Below are 14,672 nucleotides of genomic sequence, written 5' to 3' on the forward strand. Positions count from 1 at the left end.
GTAGCTTTCTTACTTAATTCTGATCTTCAATTCCTTTAAAACATGATGGGGTGGAGTGGGGAAATGCCTGTAATTCCTATGTCAAGGAGTTGTTGTGAGCAACCAATGAGATAATGTATGCGAAATACTTTATAAATGTCAGTTTTTATTATCCTCATCAGGAAATGTCTCACAGGCAGGGTGGCTCCCCACTACCAAGAGATGTCTTCTCTGATAAGCATGGGATGATAATAACTTGAGTTTCCTATTGAGATAATATAGTCTAGGTCTAGGCAAGGGAGATGGACATGGACATCTTGCCCAGTTCTAGAGTTTTGGGAGTCCATGGGATTCTGCTGTTCAGTTCAACTGTTTTGGATTATATGCTTTTTGGGGTCAAGGACAGTTCTTTTTGTCTGTGTCTCCAACACAAAACCTTGGATATAATAAATACTTAATAAATGTTTATTGGATTGTACTGGAATTCAAAAATTATTAAGTATAAACTGTGTATAGAATACTGTATTGGGCCCTCTGGGGCAGATATAAAATTTAGATTGCATTGAGCTTCCCTTTGTGATAATAGTTCTCATTTATATTGCTCTTTAGGGCTTGCAAAGGTCTTTTCTCAAATGAATTTTGTGAAGTAGGTAGTAGAAGAATTATTATATAGAAGAGGGAAGGAGGCAGCTAGGTGGTATAATAGATAGAACACTGAGCCTGGGGTGAGGAAGATCTGAGTTCAACTCTGTCCTCAGACACTTGCTAGCTCTGTGACCCTGAATAAGTCATTTGATCCCTATTTGTCTCAGTTTCTCATCTATAAAGTAGGGCCACATTGGAGAAGGAAATGGCCCTGGAGTCAGGAGTACCTGAGTTGAAATCTGGCCTCAGACACTTAATAATTACCTAGCTGTGTGGCCTTGGGCAAGCCACTTAACTCCATTTGCCTTGCAAAAAAAAATCTAAAAAAAAGAAAAGAAAACTCTATTGACAAAATGTCTTTGGGTCACTTAAGAGTCAGGAATGACTGAACAATAATTGGGAACTGAGGTTTAGAGAGGGTTGTCAATCATTGGTGGTCATATTAAGTGGAAGAAATGAGATTTGAACCAGCTCTTCTGACCTAAGATCTGGTACTTTTTTCCATGATACCACACTGGACTTGCAGCCTAGTTGTGAGGTGTGAGATATATAGATATAGATATAGATATAGATATAGATATAGATATAGATAGATAGATAGATAGATATAGATATATGCAACATATAAAGAACATACATATGATGCAAATATTTAGAGCAAGAAGGGACCTTAGAGACTATTTTATCCAATTTCTATTGCTGATGCCATCATTTTTCCAGAATTGTAGATTCACAATTTGGAGTCATCCTTTCTTATTGCTACTCCCTCACAAGCAGTCAATTGTCAAGTCTTAACATCTTGACCACATCTCTGGCCAACATCCCATTCTCTTCACTCACAAGATCAGAAATCATTCTTCAGAACCTCGTAAACTACACGAGGGCATTGGAAAGAAAGTGTGTGAGATCCAGGAGAAATAGCCTGAGTAAAGGTATGGAAGTGGGGGTAAGGAGTAGCATGGTACTATGGATTCTGGGATGACAGCATCTGAGTTTGAGTTCTGGCTCTGATTTCCTGACTTATATAACCTTTCCCCCTCCAGACTTTAAATTCCTGAAATGAGGAGGCTGTACTAGATTGGTCTCTGAGGTCTCTTACATTAGCTCTATGATCCTATAATTCTGTTCTATAGTGGTTCTGGGATCTAGTTAGAATGGAAGCTCTTACAAAGAAAAGAAAGCTTAGGGAAGGCTAGGGACTATTTCATTTTAGTCTTTGTATCTCTAGTGACAGCATCATACCTGGTAGGTACACATTGGAAGTAAATGTGAATTGGGGAGGGTACAATGGAATCAAGACCAACCCAATGAGAAAATTCTCTATGCCAATGTAGATCACGAAGATCAACTGAAACTGCTCATTTAGAGCTGCCTGAAGCACAGAAAGGTTAAATGATTGGCCCAGGGTCATACAGCCCCTATAGTACTGAGAAGGAACATGAAAATCCAGGTCTTCACGGTTCTATCCACACTACCTTATGTTTGTTGAATGAATTAATGATTTATTCCACTTCTAAAAATTAGCCCGTCCCTGCTATGAGTAGTCAAATGATGAACAGAGTGCTCAAATGAGAACTAAGAAGAGCTTACTCATTTTTATTTTATTTTGTTTTTAGCTGCTAGTTAGGTAAAAATTGTCATTTATTAAAAATTACATTGGTTTAACCTACCCATAAAAATAAATTTTGTTTCAATTATTTAGATCTGACTTTAATTGTATAAAAAGTGTTTTATGTTTATATTCATATAATTCCTGTTTTGGCATGTATTCTCTCTAGTATTTTATACTGTGTAGTCATTTTAAATTATCTAAAACAATATTGGATTATATTGCTGACACATTGTACAAATTTCCTATTTTTCTCTTTTGATTGAATCTATTTTAGCTTTAACTTTGTCTGACAGATCATGATTACTATGCCTGCTTTTTTTCCATAGAATGTATTCTACTTCTGACCTTTATTTCATCTATGTGTATATCTCTCATATTTACTAGCATTTCCTGAAAGTAACATTGTTGAATTTGAATTTTTAATCAGCTATCAGTTTCCATATTGGTAGTAAATTCATCTATTCTAAGATATAATTCCTTGTTATGTATTTTCCTATTCTTATTTTTCCTCACTGTACTTCTCACCCTATATCTTTCCCTCTTCACTTCTCTACTTTAGCCTATACTTTGCCCTGCTATTACTTAACTTACCCAGCTTTCCAAAAATCCTTCCTTTATCTTTGGATAAGACAATCTCTCCCCACACAATTTTGCTTTTTTAGAATCATACTATCATATTTAGCTCAGCCCAAGCCTTTATTTCAAACTACCCAAATGATGATAGTCATAAAAAACTAATTTTTTAAAATTTAAATATTTTATTTTTCCAACTACATTCCACAGTATTTTTAACTAATCATTTTTTCACATTTTTTTCCTTCCCTCTCTTCCCTCCCTGCTCCGTGATAGAAAACAATCTGATATAAGCTCTATATTTATAACCATGCAAAACAAAGATAAATATTAAATATGTTATGCAAGAAGAATTGAACTGATATTTTCACAAAGAAGTAAACAATTTGACCTTATTGAGTACTAATAATTGGTCTTTCATCTTTACCTTATATGCTGAATTTTCCCTTAAGTTCTATTGTTTTTGTCACAAATGCCCAAAAGTCTTTCAGTTCATTAAATGTCCCATTTTTTTTCCATTCAGGTTTATAATTAACTTTTCTGGGAAAGTATCCTTGTTTGTAACCTCAGTTCTTACTCTTTTGCTCTACAAAATATAGTATTCTAAGGTCTGTGGTAATTCAGGTAGTAGCTTCTAGGTCTTATGTAATCCTTATTGTTGCTTCATGATATTTAAATTTTTTTTCGTGCTGCTTCCAATATTTCCTCTTGAATTTGGGAACTTTGAAACATAGCTATGATAAGTTTTCCTCCTGGGATCTCTTTCAGGTGGTGATTAGTTGATTTTTTTTTTCTAATTTGTGCCTTGCCTTCTGGTTCTAGAACTTCAGGGAAATTTTCCTTGATAATTACTTGTAATATTGTATCTATTTGTTCTCCAGATCAAATGTCTTGCCTTTCTATTTTTTCATTCTTTTGATTTTTTTTTTTATTTCTTGGTGTCTTCGAATATCTTTGACTCCCTGTGTCCCATTCTAGTTTTCAAGGAATTATTTTCTTAAGCTTTTGATTTTCTATTTCAAGTGGGTTGATTTTCTTTTCATAATTTTCTTGCATTACTCTTACCTTTTCTAATTTTTTCTTCAATTCCTCTTATCTTATTTTTATAACCTTTTTAAAATTCTTCTGAAAACTCTTTATGCTTGGGATCCTTTGACATTCTCATTGAAAAGGTTCTGTTTGAACCCCAATCTACTTTATCCCCATAGTAGTTATCTATTACTTTTCTTTTGCTTACTCATTTTTATTTATTTATTTTTGTTTTATTATATTTTTAGCAGCTATTAGTGCAATCAAGTACTAATCCAGAGGTATAGGAAATGATACCCCAAGTCTCAGATCATTCTTACCTTTATTTTCTGAGATCTTTCCTGGATCTCAACCTTGGGCTCTCCTCTCCTCTCCTAAACCATAACTTGGGTCCCCAGTCATGCTGTCCCACAAATGATCTTGCTTCCTTTGGTCTTTCTGGCAGCTGCAAAGTAGAACTGTCCTTTCTGCCCTGGAACTGAAACCAGGGATCCTACTGTCTTGCAAGTGCCCACAACCAGCAAGGTCCCCATCCCTCTGCTACTGTACTTACCAGGTATTTGCTAGCTCCTTCTATACTGTTCTACATTCCCTCTGAAATGATGTTTTATCTTCTTTTGTGGAGGAAATTTGGAGAGCCAAAAGTTTTCTGATCTACTCTAACATATTCTTTATTTTTTTTTAGGTTTTTTTGTTTTTTGAGGTTTTTTTTGCAAGGCAAACGGGGTTAAGTGGCTTGCCCAAGGCCACACAGCCAGGTAATTATTAAGTGTCTGCAGTAGGATTTGAACTCAGGTACTCCTGACTCCAGGACCGGTGCTCTGTCCACTGTGCCATCTAGCCGCCCTACCACATTCTTTCAATATAGAATATATAAAGTAATTTAATAAATGCTAATAAGAGGTAAGGGGTTGATGATCAGGAAAGGTCTTGTGGAAGAGGCGGCAGATTGAGCTTTGAAGGGTGTTATAGGATGGAAGTGAGGAGGAACTACATGTAAGTTAGAGAGGGGAAGTCGAAGGTTATGAATGAGGTAAAGTTATAAGACTAGTTTGGATAGAATGAAGACAGTATATGAAGGGGAAGGATATGAAAAAGGACTGAAAAGATAGATTGTGGAGGATCTTAAACACCAAACTGAGGGTTTTATATTTTATCCTAGAGGAAGCAGGAAATCCTTGAAGATTTTTGAATAGGAGAAGGACTTGACTATATTTATGTTTTAAGACTGTCAATTTGACAGCTTTGTGAAGGATGGTTTGGGGCGTCAGGGAGATGGGGAAAGAAACTGGATGCAGGGAGACCAATTAAAATTCTATTGAGGGGTGGCTAGGTGGCGCAGTGGATAGAGCACCGGCCCTGGAGTCAGGAGAACCTGAGTTCAAATCTGACCTCAGACACTTAATAATTACCTGGCTGTGTGGCCTTGGGCAAGCCACTTAACCCTGTTTGCCTTGCAAAAACCTAAAAAAAAAAAAGTCTATTGAATATTGGCAAAGAACTGGAAATTGAAGGGATGCTCATCAATTGAAAAAATAGCTAAACAATTTGCAGTGTATGGTTGTGATGGAATACTACTATGCTATAAGAAATAATTAGTTGGTTGATTTTAGAAAAATTTGGAAAGATTTACATGAAATAATGAAAAGTGAAATGAGCAGAACCAAGAAAATGTTGCATATAGTAACAGAAGTGTTGTCATAAAACCACTTTGAACGATTAATTCATTTTGAGTATCATGTATACAAAGACTCTAGAAAGAAGCTACAATCAATCTCCAGAGAAAGAGCTGAAAAAGTAGATGTGTAGTGTGATTAAATATGAATATGTAAATATATGTATAAATATATACACACAGTTGTGTCTAAAAGAACTGTGTGGAGAGTGAGTAAAGAAGGAGAAAAAATAAAACATGTACATTAGAGACAAAAGAAAACAGAAGAAAATATAGAAAAGAGTAGCTTTGAAATGATGAATATTATTTATTACATAGTTTTTCACAAAAAAGTAAACAGTATGAAATGGAAATTTATGATCTTTATATTAAATCCTTTTTTATGTTGTTCTATCAACATGAAAATGTTCTTTTTCTGTGTCTTTTTATTTATATTCAAATTGAATTTTTTCTTTTATTTCAAATGGAATTTAAAAAAGTCTTATGCATTCATTAGTCGGGGTGAAAGTTAATGACAATATGAACTAAACTGGTGGCTCAGTGAGTGGAGAAAAGATGTTTGCCTGAATAATATGATGTTAAGATTTGGCAATTGATTGGTTATGTGATTGGTTATATAGGGTGAAGGAAAAAGAATAATGGTTGACTCTGAGAATGTGAACCAACAAGACTGGAAAAATGGTGATGCCTTCAACAGAAATTGGATTAAATGATTTCTAAGGTCCCTTCCTGTTCTGAAACACTATACAGTCCTAGATCAGCCAAAAGCCAAAATTCTCCTCTCATTATACCACAAATAAGACCTCAGGACCTACTTTGAGCACCTATGGGCTATTGGCTATTGGACAAGTGTTTGTTGAGAAGTGAAAGGTAGAAAAAGGTCCAAACTGGATGCTAACTCATTTGAATATTCCTGTTCACTTTCTGGCATTCATCTTCATTAGGGTCAGGTGCTTCCTGCCCTCTTCACCCCCACTTCTGTTCCACAGGCTCTTATTTCTTGTCATGATCTTCCAAATCCCTACTCCTGCCTTTGAATCCTTTGCCTCTCACTCAGCAAGGGCCAGTCCTGAGTCCTGGTATCCTATGTGCTTCCCAGACTAGCCTGTAACATTTAAATTGGACGTGAAACAAACAAATAAAAACTCCCTCATCAAAACCCAAACACTTATTGGGCAATAAAAATAGAAATAATATTTACCAAAGAAAGAAACATTTTATATTCAGATAAAAATAACAGTTTTTTTCAGTTAAATACATCCGAAAATCATAGAAATAAGAATGGGAAGTTCTTAAAGTTCTTAAAAGTTGATCGTGTTTTTACAGATGAGGAAATCAAGGTACAGAGGGCTAAAAATGACTGACTTATGGTGGCATCGCAAAACATTGACAGAACAAGGATTCCAACCCAAGTCTGCTGTTTGATTGCTGTGTAACTTTTAAACAAAATTAACACTTTAGAAAAAAAATTGTATGTATTCTTTGTCTGTGACACTGATGAATCTTGATTAAATTGTAGTCTTTGGAAGGCTAGCTTTCTCCAGGACCCTGGCATTTTTTTTTTCCTCTGGAGAATAGGCCAGATTCTTGTTCTTCTTTCTCTTAATGTTATCTTCCTCTTCTCCTACAGGATGTTGCCACAATGCAGTTCTGTGCCAACAAGTTGGACAAGAAAGATTTCTTTGGTAAATCTGACCCTTTCCTGGTGTTCTACCGAAGCAATGAGGATGGAACGTGAGTTTCTTCTCAATCTCCTTACCCATTTATGCCAACCTCCTTTTGCCCTGGAGTAGACCTAGTTCTGATGACATCACCAACCTTAGACATTCCTATTCCTGAGGTCCCTGCCTGGTGCTCCCTCTTGATTAGTGGGCAAGAGAGTTTTCTTGTTTTTGTTTTTTTGTTTTTCAGGTTTTTTTTTGCAAGGCAATGGGGTTAAGTGGCTTTCCCAAGGCCACACGGCTAGGTAATTATTAAGTGTCTGAGGCCAGATTTCAACTCAGGTACTCCTGACTCCAGGGCTGGTGCTCTATCCACTGTGCCACCTAGCTGCCCTGAGAGTTTTCTTTGAAGACAATAGAAATTGTGTTGTTTTCCAGTCATTTTCAGTTGGGTCCAACCCTTCCTGACCCCATTTGGGGTTTTCTTGGCAAAGATACTGGAGCAATTTGCCATTTCCTTCTTCAGCTCCTTTTACAGATGAGGAAACTCAGGCAAACGGGGTGAAGTGATAACTTGACCAGGGTCACACAGCCAGCAGTATCTGAGGCCAAATTTGAGTTCAGGTAGATTCTCTGATTCCAGGCCCTTCACTCTATCCATGCACTACAAGATGGATGAAACCTCAGGAGAGAAACTAGGAGCTGGGTGTAAGGAATAGGGAGTACCTTGCCAAGAGCAGGAAAAGGAAGGAAAGATTCAATCAATTAATATTTATTAAGTGAATATTATATGCTTAGCCCTGTTCTGAGTATTGAGGATTCAAAACTTGGCAAAAGATGGTCCCTGCCCTCAAGGAGCTTACAGTTTAATGATGGAAATAATATGTAAACAAATATACACAAAACGAGTTATATACAGGATAAGTAGGAAATAATTAACAGAAAGAAAGCACTAGAATTAAGAAGGGTAGAAGAAAGATTCCAGGAAAAGGAAGGAATTTTAGTTGAGACTTAAAGAAAGTCAGGGAAGTCAGGAGGTAGAGTTGAGGAAGGAGACCATTCTGGGCCTGGAAGCAAGCATTCCAGAGCTTTCAACTATTATCTCATAACAACCATAGGAAGTAGGTGCTATTATTAACTTCATTTTACAGATGAGGAAATGGAGACAAACTGAGATTAAATGATCTTCCCTGGAGCTAGCAACAACCTGAGTCTGGATTGGAACTCAGATCTTGCTAAGGCTAGGCCCAACTATCTACTATGCTGCCTCATTCCCCCTAACCCCCCCCCCCCCAGTCAGGGGAAGCTAGATATGTTCAGTTGAAGGAATATGATTTTTGGCATCAGATAGACCTCAGAACAGATCTCACTTCTGAAACTTTGCTGGTCTAACCCCAAATTTCCTCATCTGTAGGATTGGTATGGGCAGCCAGGCAGTGAAGTAGATAGAGTTCCAGAGCTGGGATTTGGAAGACTAATTTTTGGGGACCCATGTTTAATATCCTCAACTGAAAATTCTATGATTCTGTGTAGGGAGCCCAGGTATGTTTCACTTTAAAAGATAAAAAAAGCCAATTTTAAAATCTGAACTTCCAAAAATGGTGAACCAGTGGGTGATTATTTGCATTACAAAAGGATTCTTTGGTTCACCAAAGGAATTGACTGTAGGATTCCTTTAAATAATTTTTGTTGATTTGAATTTGGTGAGAAAAAAATATCAAAATGGTTTTAAAATATTGTTCATTATGCAAAATTTCTGTTTGCATCACAACGAAAATGATGTCAAAGTCAGTTGACCTATGTTTAGGTACAGGTCCAGTGGGCCCCAAGGAAGTGGTATGGTGGTGCCCAGAAAGACAGGTTGGCCTGGTCTAGTGGTACATACTGCCTAGGCAAATATAGAGAATCACTGTGGGATCTTAGGCATAGGACTGACAGGATGAAAACAGCATTTGAGGAAAATTATTCTGACAGTGTGTGTAGGATGGATCGGAGGGGGGGAGGGACTCGTGACAGCAAGAGAGCAGGTAGGAGGCTGTTGCAGCAATTCAAGCGTGATGTGATGAAGGCCTGGATGAGGGTGGTGGAGAGTGGTGGGGGTGTGTGGGGAGAGAGAGAGAGAGAGAGAGAGAGAGAGAGAGAGAGAGAGAGAGAGAGAGAGAGAGAGAGAATTACTCAGGAAGAACTTGGTGAAGGACTGAAGGGAGAGGCTAAAGGAGGGAGGAAAGTAAATTAGAGACCCTTTCCAAATGTTTGAGACTGTGAGATTTCATGTGGAGTATTATTGATAGTAGGGAAAAATTTATGGATGAAGAACAGTTTACTTTAAAATTTTTTTATTGATGCCTTTTGTTTTTTTAATATCACTTCCATTTTGTAATATATCCCATCTTTCTTCCCAACCTATCCACTGAACCATTCTTTATGCCCCAAAAATAAATAAATAAAAAAGAAAGGGGGAAAAAAGCAGTTCAGTAAAACTAATCAAGCTATCTCCTGTGTCTAGTAGTGTATGCAATATTCCACACCCATAGTCCCCCACTTCTGCAAAAAATGGAGGGAGGAATGCTTTTTCATTAATCTCCTGGACCAAACTTGGTTTTTATTTTAACAGCTTTCTGTTTCTTTTGTTGCTGTCCTTTCTGTTTACATTGTTATAATCATTCTGCATGCTGCTTTCCTTGCTCCCCTCCTTTTACTTTTGTACCAGTTCATTTGTCTTCCTGGGCTTTTCTGAATTCTTTATTGAGTAATCATCAATTCCAGTAACATTGTGGTCTATTTATGTTTGTTTAACCATTCCTGAACAGTGAGTTTTTGACACCTGAAGTTAAAAGCAGAAAAAGTTTAGGAAATTCAGGCAAAGGTAATTATATTGTCTGTTGGAAATCCCAAAATCATGGCACCCCAGAGCTTGAGGGGACCACTGGGGGCTAGAGATATAGCTTGGTGGTCATCCCTCTACAGGTAGTAAGTGGAACTTCAAAGAATCAATATGTTTCTGATACAAACAGAGAATTTAGAAGGAGGAAAGAAAGCCTTGGACTTGTGAAAACCCATCATTATCAGATGAGGGGTAGGGCAGAGACTAAAGAAAGGAAAAGAGCAGCTATAGAGGTGGAATGGAAAGGCAGAACAAACCCTTGGGACAGAGAGAGTTTCAGGAAGGAACAAATGTATAGCATCAAAGGCTGTTACAGAGACTGCAATGTATGAGAACTGAAGAGAAGCATAAAGCTTTCATCATAGAGGCAGGAGTAGAAGAGAGAGGAAGGAAGACTTCAGTTCCAATTCTACATTTGAAATATATTGGCTGTTTGACCCTGGACAAGTCAACCTTGCCTTGTCCTTGAGAAGTTTCTAAAACTGACTTTCAGAACTAGTGAGATCTGCAGTGGGAGAGGAATTTTTCCCTATAGCAATAGAATTGAAAATATAGTCTAAAAATCATAGATTGAGAACTGAAAAGAATCTCATAGACCAGTGACTCTAATCTAGTAATTCCCAGTGTTTTTTATTCTGAAAATCCCCTTCAAGTGCCATACTTCAAATGCCAAATTACCCCCAGGGTAATTTAATATGGTGATCATTTGAACTCAGGTCCTGCTGAATCCAGGGCAGGTGCTCTATCCACTGCCCCACCTAGCTGCCCCTATTTGCATTTATTTGCAAAGAGGACATTAATTTTTTTTGTTAGCATGAAACAGGTATTAAAGAACTACAAAATGGGAACCACTCATCTAGTCTGTCCCATATACAGAAGGAATTTTCTCTAGAACATATCTGACAAGGGGCTATTAGTTGTCTAGCCTCTTCTTAAAACTCTCCAATGAGACAATGGGTATAGTAGGATGTAGAGGTGGAAAGAATCTTAGAGGTCATTTAGACATAGTGGATAGAGCATTGGGTCTGAAACCAGGAAAACTTCTCTTCCTGAGTTCAAATTCAGTGTCAAACACTTACTAGTGTTGGTACCCTGAGTAAGTCATTTCACCCTATTTGCTTCAGTTTCCTCAACTGTAAAATGAACTGGAGAAGGAAATGGCAAATCACTCCAGTGGAAACCTCGAATGGAGTCATAAAGAGTCGATCAAGACTGAAGCAACTAAACAGCAATATCCTTTCTCTCTCATGCTACAGATGAGGAAAATATGACCAAGAAAGTTTAAGTGACTTGTTCCAGTTACATGGATTGTAAGTGATAGAAATGGGATTTGAACTTGGGTTCTGTAGGTTCCAAAGTCAGTGTTTTATCCACTAAATCACAAAACTTTTTGAACAAAAATGACATGGTCCAGAAGCATGACAATAAAGAATAAGATTAAATAGAATGACTATTGGAAGAAGTTAGGGGAAATGCTTCAAGTCAGGAGAAACCTGGGCATGACTATTATAAAAATATTAATATACCAACTTTGTAGCTTTAAAATTGCTTTGTATATATTATTTCATTTTAGCCTTGGAAATCTTTTGAGGTAGGTAGTATGATTATTATTGTCCCATTTTTAAAAAGAAAAGATAAAAAACTGAGATGAGAGAGAGAGAGACAGACAGACACTGAGAGACACTCTGTAACTTGCCAAAGGTCAAATAGCTAGTCAGGTGGCAAAGCTAGCATTTGAACCCACATCTTTTGGCTTAGAATTATAAGATCTCCAAGTCAGAAGGGTTCCCTGAGGTATCTATATCTACTTTCCCTGAACAGAAATCCCATCTAAAGATGCCAGAATTCAGTTTTTGCTCTTCCAGTGAGAAGAAACTTGCTCTCTCTTAGAGCATCCCATTCCATCTTAGGAAATGTATTCTTTATATAAAGTCTAAATTTGCCTCATAGCTACGTCTACTCATTGCATCTAGTTTAGCCCTTGAGAGGAAACAAACAATAATAACTGATTTATCAAGTATTTAAGGTTTATAGAACTCTTTTACAATATTGCAGTTCAATCATGACTGATTCTTTGTGACTCCTTTTGGGGTTTTCTTGGCAAAGATATTGGAGTTGTTTGCCATTTCCTTCTCCAGCTTATTTTACAGGTGAGGAAAGGCAAATGGTAAGTGACTTGCTCAAGGTAGTAAACTAGTAAAAGTCTAAAGTTAGATTTGAACTCAGATCTTTCTGACTACAGGTCTAGTATTCTATCTCCTATGCCTCCCAGTTACCCTTCTTTTATACACATTATCTCATTTAAATTTCACAATTAGCCCCTGAGGCAGCTACTATAGATAATGTTATCCCCATTGTAAAGATGACGAAACTGGAAGCTTAGAGAGATAAAATGACTTAACCAGAGTGATTCAACTAATAAAAGTCTGGGTCATAATTTGAACTCAGGTCTTCCTGACTCTATCTGGTACTCTGTGCACTATAATATTTGACCAGTCAGAAAACATCTCCAGAGTCAATGATACTTTCTCTGTGATGTGAAGAAAGAAAATTCTTTTTGGGATCAAGTGAGATAGAAGGAAAGACATGGTGGATGTGGAGAGAAAGGTCTGTCTCTCATCATCTTAAAGCCAGAATTTATCATAGGTACATAGATCAAGAGCTAGACCTTAGAGGTCATTTAGTCTCCCCCCACCATTTTACCAATGAAGAAACGAATCAATTCAGAAGCAGAATTTGAACTCAAGTCCTTTGGTGTTTTTAACACTGTAGTATGTAGGAATATTTGTCTTTTGATGAGATAATGTCTTTCCACTCTGGAAGTATACATTTTTCTTTATTCTCCTTGCCTCTAACAAACCTTTCATTTTTCTTATTATATACAGTTAAAATAAAGAGGAGGGAGCAGCTAGGTTGCACAGTGGATAGAGCACTGGGCCTGGAATCAAGAAGACCTGAGTTCAAATTTGACCTCAGACACACTTCCTAACTGTGTGACCTTGAGCTAGTCAATTAACTATTTGCCTCCGTTTCCTCATCTTTAAAATGAACTGGAGAAGGAAATGGTAAACCCTTCCAGTATCTTCACCAAGAAAACCTCAAACATGATCACAAAGAATCCAGCATGACCAAAAATGACTCAACAATTTTAAAAAGGACTATTTTTGGAGACAGAAGACCTGGATTCAAATTCTGGTTTAACTTAGTGACCTGTATGATCATAGACAAACCAGTTTTTCTTCAGGACCTCTGTTTCCATCTGTAAAAACATATGTGCATGTATAGGTGGGTGGGTGGGTGGTGGATTAGATGGGCTTCAAGTTTCCTTTCAGCTCCAAATCCTATGATTTTCCTTACCCAGGACCTCCTCTAATAAAACTGGGAATTTCCATTTTCAGTCTTGCCACTGACCCTGAGGGTCAGCCCTCCCTCCATCCCTCCCTTTTAGCAGCACACTTGAGTGGGTGGGTGACAGACACAGAGAAAAGTAATGGTGAGATGTGATGACAGTCATGACATTTTGACTGGGAAATTTCCTAAGAATAAATGGCAGTCTGTGTGGGCCTGGGAAGATCACATGGAAATACACGTGTGACCTTTCCAACAGTGGCATACGCAGGGATGTGGCCTCTGTTGGCTCAGGGAAGAAACAGTCCACTCCCTCCCTGCCTTCCCCTTGGCGTTTTATCCCTCCTCCCTCCCCACTCCCTGATCCTGACTTTATACCCCGGCACCTTGTTGCTTTTTCCTGTCCACCCACATGGCAGAAGAGTTTCCACTTCATGGATGGGCTGTAGATAGGGGTGGATGGAGTGGGGCCCTTGGCAATAGCTTTGGATAAGGTGGAAGGCAGATAGGAGAGGGGAGTTGATCTGGGAGTACTTGGGGGAAGTATATTCTGTGTATCTTGATGTTCTGGACCTCTTTGCCTCCATCTCATTAGGTTCACCATCTGTCACAAGACAGAAGTCATGAAGAACACTCTGAATCCCGTATGGCAAACATTCTCCATCCCTGTGAGGGCCCTCTGCAATGGGGACTATGATCGGTGAGATGCTCCTCTTCTTCCTTCATCCCCCTCCCAACCCAGATGATGTGATCTGGATTGGTGGACCATGGATCTTTCTCCCAAACCCAACTTCTTCCAACTTTTTTTTTGCAAGGCAATGGGGTTAAAGTGACTTGCCCAAGGCCACACAGCTAGGTAATTATTAAGTATCTGAGACTGGATTTGAACTTAGGTACTCCCGACTCCAGGGCCTTCTTCCAACTTCTTTCTGACCTTTCTCTTTCCTTCTGTTTCCACTACTCAACCACCTCCATTTCAATTTCCCCAATTATAGTTACTCCCTGGTTCATTCCTAGCTGCCCTCTCATATTAATACGGTTGGAAAATAAACTAAGGTAGAGGTCATCCAGAACAGCCAGGGACTCACACAGGAGGCCTGTTATACACCTTGGGCTTACTTAGCTCCAAATAAGGAGCCCCATCCTCTCCTGAACCATAAGGACCCTTTGGAATGTAAGTTCCTTGAGGGCAGGGTCTAGGTTTTTTCCTTTCTTTGTACCTTTGCATAATGATTTGGACATAGTTAATGCTTAAGAAATGCTCCA

At 38.0% G+C, this 14,672-nt stretch overlaps 1 protein-coding gene across 2 annotated transcripts in view; it reads left to right on the forward strand.

Annotated features, from left to right (window-relative positions):
- CPNE5 (copine 5) overlaps positions 1-14,672 on the forward strand; it is a 197,431-nt gene that overhangs the window by 108,399 nt on the left and 74,360 nt on the right. For both annotated transcript variants that reach the window (XM_074236397.1, XM_074236396.1), the window contains exons 8-9: positions 7,144-7,247; positions 14,002-14,106. In XM_074236397.1, coding sequence (XP_074092498.1) covers positions 7,144-7,247; positions 14,002-14,106 — 209 coding nt within the window. The remainder of the gene's footprint in view (positions 1-7,143; positions 7,248-14,001; positions 14,107-14,672) is intronic.

This window comes from Macrotis lagotis, chromosome 5, assembly GCF_037893015.1.
Source record: "Macrotis lagotis isolate mMagLag1 chromosome 5, bilby.v1.9.chrom.fasta, whole genome shotgun sequence".
In the NCBI taxonomy this organism is placed as follows: domain Eukaryota; kingdom Metazoa; phylum Chordata; class Mammalia; order Peramelemorphia; family Peramelidae; genus Macrotis; species Macrotis lagotis.